Raw genomic sequence first — 17814 nt, 5'->3', positions numbered from 1 at the left:
TGCTGGCGCTCCATCAATGAGTTCTTGTCCTTCACTGACAGGTGATACATTCAGCAAAGCTCCTGAGGTACCAACACAGGTCCTACCCACTAGTCCTTCACATTTTTTGTCTACTTTACCTGTTCCTTCCTGTCCTTTCCTTGCTTTCTGACCACATCAACTTATCTAGCATAATGAACAGACAATTTCCCTCCATTTCTTCAGTTAGCCTGGTCAACATGGGCATCCTGAGGCAATGTACTACTTCTAGTTTATGTGAGAGATTGTGAGAGATGCATCTATATCAAGAACCTAGAGTCCAGGCTGTCTCACTCGCCAGTCAGTCCATCTGATAATAAGCAGCTTTTCAGCATGTACACACCGCTACCTGCACCTGCCAAATCAACACACAAACCTACATATGCTGAGGTCCTTACAAGAAGCTTACCTAAACATCAGAGACCTGCCAAACACAAGCACAATTCACATAATACATCCTCTGTAGAACAATAGTACACATAATATATCACAAACTAGTGTCTCACCAGTCAAGCCCCTAAGACATAACACAAAAAAACAAACATCTTAGTCATAGGCGACTCAATTGTGAGACACACAGATGCCCTCTCACCAGGTTGGATTATGAAAAGGTCATTGTCAGCTGTCTGGCAGATGCCAGGATCCGCCACATCACACACGCAGTCAAGCCTCGCAGCAACAGGCACTGTTATGACTCTATCTTAGTCCATGTTGGTGTGAACGACTTGAGACGTACCTCACTGGACTGTATGAAGAAAAACAGGACTGAGCTCTTGGATTACTTGTCTCAGGCAGGTATGTCCCTAGCCTTAAGCAGCATTTTACCTTCACTTAGGATGAAACCTCAATACAAACAAAAAATGATTGACTTAAAAATCGGCTTAGTATCTGGTGTCTTTCAAAGGGGATCCAGTATCTGTCAGCCTGGGATGACATGGTCAACAGACCTTGATGCTTTGCCAGAGATGGTCTTCATCTGTCACCCTTGGGATTTTGGTTACTGGCTAAGGCTCTTGCCATCTCCATAGTGCCTTTTTTAGGCAATGTCACAAAATTCCTGATGTAAAAATACCCTCTAAAAACACCTCAAGGTTATGTTGCTAAACGCTAGGAGTCTAGACCAGAAACAGCACTCACTGGAAGCAGTCCTCACACTGAAAGATGCTGACATTTGTGCAGTGACTGAGACCTGGTTTAAGGCTGCAGAGAGCACCCCAGCTATACCAGGTTACATTTCTTTCCACACATTCAGACCACAAACTGAAAGCATGAGAACTAAAAGAGGTGCGTATCAATAGTCATTAAAGATAAATATACCTCTAGATTCGTTAAACAGCACAATTCCCTTGTGTTACTTCAGGTACAATTGACTGTAGGTAAGACCCCTCTTCAGGTCATTGCCAGCTATAGCACCCCCTCCATGAATTAGGACATCCACTCAGCCTACTTGGATCTACTTGAGTCAATCAAGATGTAACCAAACACCCTGGTTTTGGGTGACTTTAATTACCCATCCATAGACTGGGTAAATTATACATGTTCTAAATCACTTGCTCAAAGGTACCTGGACTTCATTAACTCCAGTGTCCTGGACCAGCTGGTTGACCTCGTGCTCACCAACATGGGAGACTGCTGCACCACCCCCAGTGTGTGGCCATCCCTCGTGAGATCTGACCACAGATCAGTCTTAATAGAAGCAACTATAGCACAAGGCCCCCCCTTAGCAACAACTAGACTAAAAAACTTCTCCAAGGCCAGTTACAACCTCTTGTGTGATGGCATAAATAGCTTCATAGTCCCACCCACCCCCACACTGATGGAACAGACACCTATGCTGAGTTTTACACCAATGCTTTATACAAGCACCTGTACAATTGTATTGAGTCTGCTGTATCTGATAGTGCCAAAGCAAGATTTTCAAGGCAAAACAAACCTGCCTGGTGGACAACTGCCATTAATAGGCTATACAATAGGAAAAATAAATTGTTGGCTAAGAGCAGAAAGAACTGTCTCAAAACTGGAAATACTCTCTCCTCAACTTAAACAAGCAAGTAAGACTCCTATTGACGTCTTCCATAGCTAACTACGAATCCAAATTAGCTTCCCTAACTAAGGATAACCACAAGGTTTCTTTAGTTACATCCGTAACCTCAAAGGTAAGGCCCAGATTTGCGCTGAACTCGTAGTTAATGGTGCTACATATATAGAACCTGTGGCTATAGCAAACCTGCTGGCTGACAGGTTCAATGAAAACTTCACTTCCCTGTCCCCACGACATATACTGCAAAGCATCCCAAACACCTGTCCCCCACCTAGTATCTCTGAGGAGCAGGTCTTAAATGCCCTCTCCAAGGCCAAAAACACAGCCTCTATGAGACCAGACAACAACCAGGGCTGTGTTCTACATGGGTTAAAACAGGAATTGGCATCACCATTGAACACGCTCTTCAATCATAGCCTAACTACTGGCTTCATCCCAGTGGAATGGAAAACAGTTACATTCATCCCTTTGCACAAAGGGGGTGCAACCACAGACCCAGGAAACTATAGACCCATTAGCCTACCAGCCTTATCTGCAAGGCCATGGAACAAATCATCATGGACCTTATTAACAAAAACATAGGAAATCTCCAAATGCTCGACCCCACCCAGTTTGGCTTTGTCAAGGGGAGATCATGCCTGTTAAACTTGGTAGACATCTTCAAGACAGTCATCAAAGCTCCAGATGAGAGCAAATCCATGCATATGGCCTACCTAGACTTAGCCAAGGCCTTTGACACAATCCCCAACTCAGACATCATTGATAAACTCACCCAGCTGAATATCAACCCATATGTTGTCAGGTGAGTTGCAAGCTGACTCACTGATAGTACTCATATGGTAAAAATAGAGGACTCCTCCTCTTCCAGTTCTGGGACCCCTTTTTTACGTAATCTACTTCTCTGAAGTACAAGCTAAAAACTAAAGGACAGTGACTGACAAAGTTTGCTGATGACTGCAAACTGGGAGCGATCATTGAAACTCCTAGCGATGTCAATATCCTGCAAGAAGGTCTTACGCAGACTAATGACTGGTGCCAAAGTCATGGTCGTAAACTTAATGCAAAAAATGCATTGTCATCCCCCTTAGGCAAGGGTGATGTTCATACAAACTACCACATCAATAGCAATACCCTAAGCACACAGTCAGTGGTGAGAGATCTGTGCACACAGGTTGACAGCAACCTTAACTTCGATCACCTGTCTCCGCAGTGGTAAGAAGGGCATTTTATATTGCTCATCTCATTAAGTAAGGGCATTGTCTCCAGTAAAAAGGAGGTTATAACCCCTGTGTACTCTTCCTTCATCAGGCCAATAATAGAGTACAACGCTCTCTTGTATGTTCCTTTCCAAACACCTGCAGGGATTGGAGAGACCACAAAGGTTCCTTACAAAGAAAATTCAGCGTCTTTAAGATCTGTCTTATGTGGACAGACTGAAATCATTGTCACTTTACTCTGTGTCATACAGACTGCTCAGAGGCGACCTGTGTCTTGCATATAGAGCAATCTCTGACCTAACTTTGATGGAAGTGCTGCACATTCGCAAGAAAAATGGCCATGACCTAATCTGTTAAGTAGACAGTTTAATGGGTTAAGGGGAAGACAGAAGACCAGCTGTAAAAGAGATTCAATGTTTAATATCCTCCTTTGAATTTTTATCCCTGGAATTATTTGTCCTTTATCGCGGCTTAACTGCAAAGTGGTTTGCCACTGTTTCATGGTCAATGTAATGTAATCAATCAGTATCTTATACGTTTTTAAGCACTCTTTTGTCCATGAGTGTGGGATCCTGTCATATGCTTTTTTTATAGTCTGTTCATGCCATCCTTAGATTTCTACCCTGTTTACAGTTCTCCATTATAACTTTATTTACCATCAAATGATCCTTTGTTCCATTTGACTTTTTTATTATCCTTTTGTTCTATTGCCATGATTGAGTTTTCTTCTAAATGACTATAAACTCTGTCGCACAATTCCAGTGTATAGTTTACACGTCGTCGGAAAGCAAGTTATTGGTCTATAGTTTTTAGGATAGCTTGCAGGTTCGCTGTTAAGTAGGAGTATTGTTTTTCCTGTTTGCCAGGCTGGTATCTGTTCAGAGTGTGCATATAAATAGTTCTTACTAATGGCTGAATCTTCATGTAAAGAAGTTAGTTACTGCATCTCGGCCTGGGGTTTTCCATTTATGAGCTTTTCTTAACTTTGTTTCAATCTCTGTGGCCATTATTTCATCACATTGCATACCCTGTGCATTTGAACTTCTTATTCTTTCTTTGACTTCTTCTCTCCTTTTAGCATCTTTATGTTCCACAGGGTCTTCATAAATATTTCTCCAAAATGTATCTATTTCTTCTTTTTTTTTTTTGGTGGTGGTTCAATTCCCTTTGCCTTGTTTCCCAATTCACTATAAAACTTTGCTGAGCCATCAATAAATTGCTTATTTTGTACTTTTCATTTATATTTATCTGCATATATTCCATTTTTTTTCTGCCTGTGCTTATATTTTTGGTTTACTTGCAATAGTGCACCATTGATCCTGATCTGATGTTCTTCGTGTTTCACTGTTGCAGTCATTACATTTGGGGTAATCTGCTAGCAGGTTGCCCTCAGTCGGCCTGAATAACAAAGTCTTGGGTCCTGCTTCTGTTGCTGTCTCCTCTTCCATGATGTCAGGTCATCAGGGGTATAAAACATGCAGCCGACGCCATTTTATCCAGTCTTTCTTACTGTGCGGTGCCTGAAGCAGAAGCAGTTCGCAAGTGCTGGTCAGCCGACTCCTGAAATTTTCGTATTCGAGTTTCAGAACCGAAGTCTTCAAACTAAAGCTAAGTACCCCATTGGAGAAACTTTTTCTTGCTCCTTACCGATGTCAGTAAAAGTTAACAATTGCATTACTTGTGAGAAGCAAATACCTCATAAGGATTTTCATTTGTACTGTATTCCTTGCCTAGGCCCTGATCACAACGTGCCTTGCTGTCAGTTTTGTGCTAAATTTAACCAATGCACTATTAAGCGTCGGTATATTTTTGCTTCTAAGTATTTTGGTTAAATATTTAACTATCCTGAAATGTCGTCTGTTAGCAATCCGACTACCGGAGTTTGCAAAAAACGCAAAGAAAAAGACAGAGACAGACCATCGAGGTCCAAAACCGATGACGAAGCTTCTCCTAAGCCAGTCGCCAGTTCGCCGGTACTCAGTAAGGCACTTTCGCAGCCCCTGATACCTGCTACCTGCTACCTTTTGAGTCGCAGGCCTCTACAGAGAACCATTCGGAGTCCAGTATGCCACAAGATTCTTAGAGTATTGAACCCATGGATGTCTCTCCCTTAGATGGGTCCGGAGCCGCTGAGCAGGCACCAGCTTCTGAGGGTGTTTTCAGACCTCAACATTTTTATATTAAACCGACGCCAGCAACAAAAACAAGGTCAAAAACAACTTCTATGTCTAAAACACCGACGCATGAGCTACGTGCTCAGGCCCCTATGCCTAAAAAACAGATGATCAAAATGGCTGAGGATTTAATTACCTTGATCCATCCCATCTGCATCTCCTCCTGAGGATTACTCTTTTGGAGAGACTTTGCATACGTTAAGGGAACATTTTCACTGGGAGAGTCAGGACTTCTCTGAATCAAAAAAGAGGCTTAGGGATTTCCTTCTTCTTCCTCAGCGTATGCCTTTGGCAATACCTCCTGTATTAGACATTGTTGATGATGTGTTCTCGGAATCAAGCATGGCTCCTGATTCCCTGCCTCCGATTCCTAGTAAGCCAGACAGATATTACAGGGTTCCTGACTCCCACAAATTTCTTTTCAAAAATCCTGCTGCTGATCCTGAGACTATCTCTCAGGGTCCCAAGGGTGTAAAGGCTTCTACAGCCAGAAATCCTACCCCTTCTGATAGAGATTCCAGGGCGCTGGATAGATGGGGTAAGAAGGTTTATACGTCTGCAACCTTGGCAATCAGGGCTTTAAACTGCCAGTTTCATATGCTTAAATATCAACAGCGTGTTATGGCCTTACTGAAACAGAAAATGATGTTAATTTCTGATTGTGTGGAAAATAAAGAGTTCCAGGATTTATTGCATTCTGCTGAACAGGTTGGAAAGCATACTTTGCAATGTGGTTTTGATTCCTTGGAGGCCTCTTGTAGGGCCGCCGTTACTGCATCTGTGATTAGAAGGCATGCCTGGCTCAAGGAGCAAAATCTGCCTGATCATGTTAAAGCTAAATTGTTGGATGCCCCTTTGCAGCATGATACTCTGTTTGGTAATAAGGCAGAAGACGTTTTAAAGAAAATGGAAGGCAAAGCTAAATCTATGCAAACTGTAAAAGATTTCTTGCAAGTGCAGCCACCCAGGTTCAGTAGACACTGGCCTACTAAAAATTGGTCCTTTCCTGTGTCCAACAGAGCCAATCAGGACAAATCCAGGCGCTCAAAAGGCTCCAGATATCAATCACAGGGTTCTTACAGGTCAAAGCAGTGGGGTGCCTCCACCTCCAAATCTGGAGGAAACAAAGCACAACCCTACAGTAAGCAGTCTCAATGACTTTCCTCTGCCATCACCAAGCACTTATCTTTTGGCAGCCCCCTTGGGGGGAAAACTAGCACTTCATGCTCAAAATTGGCAGTTAATTACCCAAGACAAGTGGGTATTAAACATAGTATCCCAGGGGTACAGATTTCATTTCCATACTTTGCCAATTCCAAACGGATGGCCGGATCTTCCACAAAATCAGTGGGCAGAGGCCCAGAAACAAGTCATGTCCCCTCATGGATATGTGGGCTATTCAACCGGTACCAGAAAAGAAAAAAGGACAAGGTTTTTATTCCAGACTTTTCCTGGTACCCAGAAAAGACAATTCATGGCGCCCAATACTGGACTTATCGATTCTGAACACGTTCCTGGACATTCCAAAATTCAAAATGCTGACTTTACAACAGCTACTGTGTATGCTAGGCAAGAATGCTTGGTTAGTAAATCTAGACTTAAAAAGGCATACCTGCATATTCCAATAAGGGAATCATGCAGAAGATACCTCCGCTTCAAAGCAGGTTTTTTGCATTACCAATTCTCTGCACTGCCCTTTGGCTTATCTACTGCACCCAGGGTCTTTACAAAGTGCCTGGCACCAGTAATTGCATTCTGCAGGCAAAGAAAAATTCAAATTTATCTTTATCTGGACGATTGTCTCATTCAAGCAGAGGACAGGGACACTCTTCTTCAACATCTGGCATTTGTAAAAAGGCTTCTAGCATGCCTAGGGTACACCATAAACGAAAAGAAATCACAACTGGTACCCTCTCAAATAATTACATTCCTGGGTGCAAGCTTGAATACAACTGCCCAGATGGCTTACCTCATGCCAGACAAACAAAGGCAACTGACAACATACTTCAAACAAATGGCAACAAGAACCCAGCTATCTGCAAGACAAATTCTGCAGGCTTTGGGGTTCATGGCATCCTACATTCTACTAATTCCATATGCGAGACTGCATATGAGGAAACTTCAATGGTACCTAAAAAGTTTATGGAGTCAACATTGTCACAGCCTAGAAACAATGATTCCTCTCATTCCCTGCCTGCAACAGGACTTTCTTTGGTGGGCAGAGACATGTCACCAAAACAAGGGACTGTCATTCACTCAACCCCCTGCCACCCAAACCCTAACTACAGATGCATCAGACTATGCTTGGGGGGCCCACCTGGCAGGGAGATGCATTCAGGGCAAATGGAACCCAAACCAAATGCATCTGCATACCAACCAGAAGGAAATGCTAGCTGTTCAGAATGCTCTGACAGCCTTCAAGGACTTACTTCATCCAGGACAACTACTGATAAAGACGGACATCACCACAGTTATGTGGTACATAAGCAGGGGGGTACACATTCCTACCCCCTTTGCAGACTAGCCATGGCCTTGTGGAATACAGCCTTGACTTACCAAATACATCTCCAAGCTCAATTCCTGCCAGGAACGCAAAATACTCTGGCAGACGACCTAAGCAGAAATCTTATGGACCTGCACGAATGGAAACTGGATCCAGAAATCTTCAGCATCTTAACACAGAAATGGGGAAGCCCAGACATAGATATGTTCCCCATCCCCACAATTATCAGTTGGACAAATTCTGCACAAGAGTTCATCACAAAAAAGTGTGGAAAGTAGATGCTCTATCTTTCAGCTGGAAAAACTGATCAGTTTATGCCTTTCTCCCTCTGCCTCTTCTCTCCAAGGTCTTACTAAAAGTCAGACAGGAAAAACCAAAAATGATCCTAATTGCTCCGGACTGGCCTCACCAGCACTGGTACCTGCTTCTAAGGAACATGTCACATCTTCCTCCATGGTACTTGCCTCAAATACCTCATCTACTGTCTCAGCAGAACTATCAAATTCTGCACACTCAGCTCCAAACTCTGAATCTTGCAGCATGGCAAATCAACTAATTATTCAAACCACACCTCTCAGTAAATCTGTGATGGATGTTATTTTGGAAGCCAGAAGGCCTAGTACTAGAAAATGTTATGCTGATAAATGGAAGAGATTTTGTGCTTGGAACCAAGCACAAGGAATAAACACAGCAAAGCCCAATATTCCTCAGATTTTACAATATTTAACTGAGATGCTTGACAAGGGCCTATCTTTTTCTTCAATAAAAATCCATGCCTCTGCCATCTCGGTTCATTACAACACAGAGCCTCCCCTCTTTTCTCATCCACTGCTTAAGCAGTATCTTAGAGGGGCCACAAATTTAAGGCCCCCCAGAAGAGCACCAACTCCTGCATGGGACCTCAATTTTGTACTGGAAAAACTCACCCTACCTCCTTTTGAACTAGCAGCTACTGCAGATATAAAATTTCTATCTTGGATAACGGCTTTTCTTTTGGCAGTCCCTTCAGCAAGAAGGGTTTCAGAACTACAGGCTCTCATGGCAGTGGAGCCTTTCATTATATTTTAGCCGGACAGGGCGTCCCTCAGGATCAATCCTTTTTTTATGCCTAAGGTGGTATTCATTGTGGCTCTTAACCAGACCATTCACCTGCCAACATTTTACCCAAATCCGCAGAACAAGGGGGAGTGGATTCTGCATTCATTGGATGTACACAGACAACTAAGATTCTACTCAAACAGGACCAAATCTCTAAGAAAGTCTGAGCAACTACTGGTAGCATTTGCTGCAGGATCAGAGGGGAAGGCTATATCAAACCAGACTATTTCTAAATGGATAAGCCACTGCATTCATTTCGGCTATTTGCACCATGGTAAACCTGTGCCCAAGGGGATCAGATCACATTCCACCAGGGCTGCCCCTACTTCAGCAGATTTTCTCAGAGGGGTTCCAACCAAAGATATTCTAGAAGCTGCTACTTGGAGCTCTGTTCATACCTTTACAAAGCATTATCATTTACCTCCCTTCTCCAAATCCAGGGCAGGCTTTGCCACTGCAGTCCTACAGGGCCTTATAGCCACTCCTAATGCTGTTTAGTTCCATCCTCCCATCCATAGATTTGGGATTCTACCCAAATGTAATGACTGCAACAGTGAAACACGAAGAACATAGTACAGTTGTGTACACTTACCATAAATGTAGATGTTCGAGTGTATTCACTGTTGCAGTCCGGGTTACCCACCCGCCATTCCCCATTCTATACCTTTTCTTTCCTTCACTATACTCAAAAGCCTTTGTGGTGTATTTGCTTTTAGTTGAAGGTAAAGTTTATGTTTCTAAAAATGCATTTATATATTTACTGTTTACTTATATTTTTGCTCCCCGTTTGGGGGGCACCTGACATCTGGGGCAAGAAAAACTGAATAAAATGGCGTCAGCTGCATGTTTTATACCCCTGACAACCTGACGTCATGGAAGAGGAGACAGCAACCGACACAGGACCCAAGACTTTGTTATTCAGGCCGACTGAGGGCAGCCTGCCAGGGGATTACCCCTAATGTAATGACTGCAACAGTGAATACACTCGAACATCTAAATTTATGGTAAATGTACACAACTGTACTTTTTTATACTGTGTGTTGCTTTTATCATGTCTGTCTTTGAGTATTTTGTTGATCTGTTCCCTCGTCTATAAGTGGCACTTCTTGTCTTAATTGCTGTATTGTTTTCTCTATTCGATACCTCCATGATGGCATTTGATTTCCCCCCATATTTTCCCTTACTACCCTATATTTTTGCGGTAAGACTTTATCTGTTATTAATTTAGCTGCACAGTAATATATCATATTTACTTCTGTTATATTGCATGAATTTCTGTGGATAGTCCAAAGTACTGTGTTCATTTGTTTTATCAAACTTCTAACTTTTGGGGTTTTATTGGCTTTCTGTAATCTGTTTTTTTTCACTGATCTTAATATGTCAATCCATCTCTATGAAACCAGGCAACTCTTCTCTTTAGTAATTTTCCTCTAAACTGAGGGTATATTCTTTGTTCTCCATTTCCTGTGGGCACTCTGTAAGTAGTTTCACAGCATCTTCCTGTGCCACATTCTCTTCAATTTCATCCTGTGTCATCCATTGCTCTTTCATATGGGGACTCACTGGCCTATCACCCCCACAGCATTGGCTGTGTCAGAGTTGCAACAGTTTCCTGTTCCTCCCCTTGCTGTGCAACTCCACCTGGACGCCTGCACAGTTTTCTGTGGAAGGCTGCAAAGTATCTTTGCCTGGCAACTGATCAAATGTTTCCCACTCCACTGGTTTCGCTGTAATTTGGGGATCCATTGCTCTGTCCTGCTGTGATATTTCCTGAGTCAGATTTTCTACACTAAATCCTTCACTTCACAGGTAATCCATAACCTCAGTTTCTGTTTCTATAACTTCTCCATTACTAATCTCCTTTTCTACTTTTTCTCTTTGTTTTCGTATTTTTTGTATTGTAAAATTTTCCATGTCTGGATGCCTTTGCCTATATTTCTCTTGGTGCTGCTCCTTTTGTTTTGATTATTTTTGCTTTCTCATTTGCATCAATATTATACCATATTCAGTTTCTTTTCTTTCCCATGTCCATATTTCTTCTTCAGATGTCTCCTGCTCCTCCTGTTTCTGCTTACTTTGGAGACTTATTGTTCTATCATGCTGTGATGTAACCTTTGTACTCCTAATCCTTCACTTTGCAACTGTTCCATAATTTCAACTTCTATTTTTTAACTTGTACTTTACTAATCTTCTGTTGCACATTCCCTGTTTGTGATCTTATTTTTTGTACTTTCTGAATGGCCTGATGAGTACAGTGGGTGTGGATGCCATTCCTTTAGTTATAGGCTGTGCAATAAAAAAGCACTTCCTTGAAATATTGAATATGTGGTATCAAAGCACAGTTTGTTGTCAACATAAGTTCCCAAATCCTTGACTACAGGATCAGGTTTCATGGGTGTGTTATCAATGAGGTTACAAGGGGAATCACGCTTGACAAAGGATATAATTATACATTACTTTTTTTACAGTTCTATAATAAACATACTTTATTAAAAATGCTTCTTAATGATTTCTTTTTTAAAAACACCTTTATTGCTTTATCACTTGTGACATAGGCAAATTTACATTTATATAAAAGCTGGGATTTAATCACCAGCTATTTGTGGGACAGGCCATCTTAGAAGATCATGGCGCAGTCTGGGGAGTTTGATAGCACCAAGTTTGCTGCCATTTGCAAACTTGGTCAGCCACACACCCTTAACATTAGCTGTGTACTCCAAGAAGTAAACACCATAGAGGAGTGGCCCAAGGACTAAACCCTGGGATATACCATTATTGACTGGTCTTTTGGAAAAGGTAAAGGAGCCCACTCTTATTTCCTGGGTAGTATTTGTGTGAGAATTTGATATCCAGCAAGTCACGTAAGGACTTATATTTATCTCAGTGTTTATCTACGTTACCAGAGTGTAGGATGGTGTTGAAAACACATTTGTGAGGTTTAGCGCACCGATTTGCCCTCATCCATTGCTATGGTATCTTTTTCTAAGAAGTTGAACAGGTTAAGTAGGCATGATCTGCCTTTGACGAACCCATCTGGTTTGGGTTGGGAGTCTGTAAGTTACTTATGTCCTTATTTTTGAATTGTATAATGAACCTTTCCATAGTCTTACACACAAGTCCTGTCGAGCTTATGGGTCTATAATTAACCAGGTCCATTGATGCTTCACCTTTGTGCAGTGGGATGACAATTGTTGTCCTCTTTTTCATCTGGCATGAAACCTGCTTGAAGGCTGATTTTGAATAAGCTCTGTAGAAGATCTGGACAAGTTATGTTCCAGTCTGACCAGTAGGCAGCCTGGTATGTTTTCTGGCACTGTAGAAGTAGTGCTTGCTCTTGGTCTTGAACAGTGCCTTGAGGACTTGTTCTTGGGAGATTTGAGGAGGGGTATACATGCAGATATATGATCTGGGAATAAAGGAGGGGAGAGGGGTGATGTTTGAACTAAATTTGTCTGCTAGTAGATTGGCTGTGTCCTGTTGGTGTAAGTATGTGATTTCCTGTCCTCTGGGCATGAGTTTGTGTTATCATGTAAGAGTTGAGAGAGAGAGAGTACAACATAAAAAAAAATATAGTAGATATAAAGCACAGGAGTGAAGTACTTCTAGTAGAAGCTGTATGAGTATAAAAAGCATTAATTAATGCACCTAAAGTATGCTGTATTACATTACATTTTTTAATCTGAAAAGTAAGTTGTGTTATTTCTACATATTCTTTAATCTGAAAACACTCTTGTCCAGACATTTTTATTTCCCTTTACCCACTGCAGTGACTAAGGTTGCACGTTTCTGCTTTATAGTTAGATAGCATGCAAAATTAAATATATTACCTTATGAGATGGATGTAGCTGCAGTGGTAGCGTTGTCGCCTCACAGCAAGAGGTTCTCCCGTTCGATTCTCGGCTGGAGCGCCTTCTGTGTGGAGTCTGCATGTCCTCCCCGTGGTCGAGTGGCATTCGAAAGACAAGCGTAGAATGGGAGTGCCTTTGTTGAAGGTTGGGTGTCGAGCTGGCACCTCGGCACCGTAAAAATCAATTGCCAATCATTAGCGGACCGGAGTTCTGCTGTGACGACCTCTAACTGGGAAAAGCCGAAAGAAGAACAACAACAACCTTATGAGATGGATGAGACTTCTGAGATCCTTGTATTTTTAAGTTTTTGCATACAAACACTGATAACAGCGTTGAGCACTTTAAAGTACTGAAGTACAAACATGACAGTATTATAGTCTGGTTACCACCTAACTTGCAGCTTTTGGGTGAGTACCCCTTATGTTAGTTTAGAAGGAATCACTAGATGGTGTTTCTGACCCATCTAACCATAAGTATGTGAGATGCGAAGTAACCTTTGTCTTTATATCTGCTATTTATATGGGCATTTTTTTTATCGTTAAAATGTGCCTGTTACAATTTTTTCTATGTGATATAATTTTTGAATGTACCATAAAGATTGTATGTATGCATGATCATTTTTTGTTTTGTTTGAACAGATCATGATGTGTGCCATGTATGGCATTTGCAAGGTGAAGAATATAGACCTCCGATTTAAAACCATTGTTACTTTTTACAAGGATTTACCAAATACAAGTCAAGAGGTAGGTGGAAATTTGCTCCTTCCTCCACTTATGCATGTATCTACCCTGACCTGTTATCAGTTTGGTACATGTTTAATATCTATATTTGATTTCTCATTGTTGTTATAAGAAACCATTTTCCACCCTTGAAAACAGTACATCAGTGTCATAGAACAACTGACAACTGTTAAAGACAAGAGTCTGAAAAGCTGAGACTGTGGTACATTTTGCCTGATAACATATACAGAAAGGGAAATGTGGCAGGTTATTCCCAGAAATGTTTATGTATAACCCTCATAAGGGTTTTACATTACAAAATATTGCTTTAAAATACAGATGTAACTGATTCTTAATGCTTCTGCTATGCCTGTTATTGCTTATTGATTAATTCTGTATAAGCCTTGATTACATGTCTTATAGAGAATTCATCAATAAGCAATAAGAAATGATTGCATTTACTTGTAAGCAGTAACACTCGGGTACTTGGTGAGGAGTGCATTAAACAGATATTGATGCACACAGAGGCTGTTTTGAGATACAAAATGCCTTAAAAGCTTTGGGTATGTTTAATGTCTGTTCACTGCATGGTTCAGTTTATGAAATTTCTGTGAATTTAATGGCCTTCTTTTAGGTGTGCATTGAACCTATTTATTCACCTTGTTAGCTAATCAGGTTGCATGGTTTTCTGAGACCATGTCATTAATGCTTATAAACTGCTTGTAGTAATTGTAAGTCACCAGTGTGCAGCTCTTGTAGTGCTAATCTACAGTTGTTCATAGTGGTTTTGTTCTGATCACTGCACACTGTCTCATTGGGTACATTGTGCTTTGGGACACCTTGCTCTTATTGTATGCACAGAAACTGAATAAAGAGATGACTTATACACATTTTTAAGGGCAGTGCAGACTGCCTTCTTCCTGTTCCCCTGCTGCCTGCAAAAAATCAGAGATCATATTCTATAATTATTCTAATGTTGGTGCCCTGGGATTGCATTGCTTTTCATGCCCAGTTTGCATTGCAAGGTGTACTCACTCTGATTTGCCACACATTGCCTTATTTTGTTGGTCCATGTCATCTTTATCTAACGTAATATTTTTAATGTTGAATAATTGTGTACGAATAATGCAAAATCTATATTTTCTCCCTGACATATGTGGTTAGACATATCAACAGGTCACAGGGTTGCCTGGATGAGGCGCGTTTTGAACCTTTTGACTAGATGCTTCTATCACCTGACCACAGAACCATTTTGATATTAATTGATTTATTTATATATTACTGTTTGATTAACAGGTGAGACTGCTGACCACTGACCCTTTTTAGCCACAACCTAGGCTCAGAGAGCAGTACAAATAACATTCATATACACAAGTATAAACAAGACAATAAAAATTAGCATACAGAAGTCATGAATGCAGTAACTTGTGAGCAATATGTAAAACGAATGATTGAATAGATAAAAATTGAAATAAATAATTAGTGTTCACAGGTGTACTGTATATAAAATTAGATGGGTACAATTGATATATGCAGCCGGTATATGCAGGAGTACACAGTTGAAATGTTAGGCGCATTTCAAAAGCAATGTACAACATTTGAGCATAGATGACAACATTAAGCATTAACTATTGTCATAGTAGCATTTGAAAATAGATTCTGAAATGAGGTAATTTTTAAAGCCTGTCTTTAAACTTTTTAACAGTTTCTTCTTTTTTTGATTTTGTTAGGCAGGTGATTCCAGGTTGCACATCCCACTATTGAGAAAGCTCTTTCTCCTACTGAAGTTTAGAATCTTGAACATGAAAGACCGAAATAATTGTTTTCTATGTTACAGGGGTCATATGCATTATCTTGAAATGGTAGTTCAACTTACAGATGGGGCAACAGCCTTGATTTAAAACCTGAAAGTTAAGGGGGTCTGCCAGAAGGTAAAGATGCAGAACTTGTTTTCCACCAGTTAACTCATGAGGGCATTATGTGCAGAGTGGAGAAGAGAAATGGGAGGCTGTATTCTAATTAGGTCATAAAACATGTTTGTGAGAGCTAAACAAACTTTTGGACAGAGGAGTTGAGTAATCTTGTAACAGTGTCAGCTGTGCAAGGACATTAGTGGTTATATTAGTATGTGCTGTAAACAAATGTTTTTTGGCAAAGAATGATCACTGCCCCATGTTTTCATGACTGTGATCCATCTGGAAACAGAACTGGGCATCCTGTAATTGAATATTGACTTTGAAAGTATATTCTTAGGTTTGTACTGCCAACTAAGAACCTGTCACTCTTGTGAAGGTAGATTGTGTTGCTGGCTTTCTATAATTGTTAAAGTGAAAATGTTGAATAATTTTAAACAGCTGTGCCTGTCTGTGTGGCACAGAGGGATGTTGCCCTAACTGCAACGCAGATGACTGGGGTTTGATTAGTAACTCCAGCACTGGATGAACCAGGCAGGGAGGGGAATGATTCAAGAGGCATTGCCCAGTGATGAGGGTTGCATATACTTGAGGGCACAATGAGCCAATGCATTTGCACTGGTGAAGACCAGGGAAATCACTGCTCATGCTTCACAGTTAGGACAGGGCTGCTTGTTAAAGTTAGGGGATAGTCTCTGCTGTCAGCACATTGCACAACCTCCTGCGGCACTTTGCCAAATACATGCAGGGGGTTAGGGCCAGCAAGTAAAAAGCCAAACATCTTTGATGGCATCTCCCTGCCAACTCTTGGTCTGGTGGCAGGAAAGGGGTCCATTGATGTGGAGGGTGTTGATGATCAGAAGGCAGCAGGGACAAAAAAATGTAAAAAAAATAATTTTCAGTAGCCAGGCTTTGAATGTGAATGACCCTTTCTTCATGTACTTTTTTATAGGTTCATAGGTATATACTAGGACCTTTATAAGATGAACTGTGCAATCCAACCCATTTGCGTCCCTTTCTATCATAGTTGTTTATTAAGACATAGTAGGTTAGTTAGGAAGTTTCTAGAGGTTATGTGGTGGGGTATGTTGGTTTGGGCATTACTGTCTGAGACATGCGGGCTAGACCCAAGGTGAATTTCAGATTTCCCATTCATTGGTCAAGGTCATGCTTAAATAAGGTTAAGGATGGACCCTGTTTCAGAGCATGAGGATCCTTTGAGACACATCTTTATCTTGCCAACATGTCTTATTTATGTCGCAAGCAAAATTTAAGTCCTTGAATCTAGTGGTTCCATGTTGTTCATTTTGTAGATGTGCAAAAGGTCCATCAGAGCTGGATCCGAGGATGCCTTGAATGCCAGGCATAGATCGTCTCTCATTAACTTATGAGAGACTGAGTATAGATATGGGGCTTTAAGGCGATCCATATAGAACAGTTATTTATTTATTTGACATTTGTTAACCGGGTTAGTCCTTCTGAGCCAGTGGCCCGTTTTCTGTGGAGAACCGAGGAGAAAAGCTCCAGCAATACAAACATTAAAAGATAACATAGTAGGCAATATACAAAACCCAAGGAAAACAGTGCAGCAATACAACATAAGTAAAAATTACATATGCAGTAATCAGGTGAAACAAATAACTGTAATAAAAATAAAACGAAGTAAATCCAACTATTACATTTAAGTATTTACAATAATGCCACATCTTACCTAAGTAGCATAATGTAGTATTGTCTAGTGTGCAGATTAGTCATTAAATTATTAGATGTAGACAGGCAGTGAAAAGAAAAAGAAAGGAAAATGCAGATTGTAGAGGATTTACGCAAGGACAGGCTTTTGAGTTCAGAAAGTAGTGCTTGACTTCAATTTTAAAGCAGCTGGAACTAGTGATGCTACGAATGTCAGGTGGTAGCCTATTCCACACAAGGGACACAGAGTGTTTATAGATTAGTTTACCATAAGTTTTGTTGGGTTTATAGATGTCTAGAAGGTGCTGGTTGGAACTACGAAGAGACCGGGTTGGGGTATAAGGGGATACTAAGGTAGAGAGTGATGGGCAGGCTAGTGGTTTGTTGAGTAGGGAGTGTGTGAGCTGCAGCTGGGCAAGTAGTAAGAGTTGTGGGAATTCTAGCCATTGAAGCTGTTTCTGGACAAGCCAATGATGGGATTTATAAGGTTGGTTACTGGCGAATCTGGCTATGTTATTGTAAGCTTGTTCTAGTTTGAAGAGAAGTTTTGATTGAAGGCGAGTTAGGATAGGAGAGGCGTAGAGGTGACATGGA

The 17814-nt window shown here is 41.0% G+C and overlaps 1 protein-coding gene across 2 annotated transcripts in view; it reads left to right on the top strand.

The window, feature by feature from the left end:
• The window catches only part of RB1 (RB transcriptional corepressor 1), a 3440561-nt gene that overhangs the window by 3212041 nt on the left and 210706 nt on the right, over positions 1-17814 (top strand). For both annotated transcript variants that reach the window (XM_044073175.1, XM_044073174.1), the window contains exon 21: positions 13538-13642. In XM_044073175.1, coding sequence (XP_043929110.1) covers positions 13538-13642 — 105 coding nt within the window. The remainder of the gene's footprint in view (positions 1-13537; positions 13643-17814) is intronic.

The sequence above is a fragment of the Protopterus annectens genome, chromosome 5.part1 (assembly GCF_019279795.1).
Source record: "Protopterus annectens isolate FY-2018-M chromosome 5.part1, PAN1.0, whole genome shotgun sequence".
NCBI lineage: Eukaryota > Metazoa > Chordata > Ceratodontiformes > Protopteridae > Protopterus > Protopterus annectens.
Note: the sequence above shows the minus strand (reverse complement) of the source record. Positions and strands in the feature narration are given on the sequence as shown.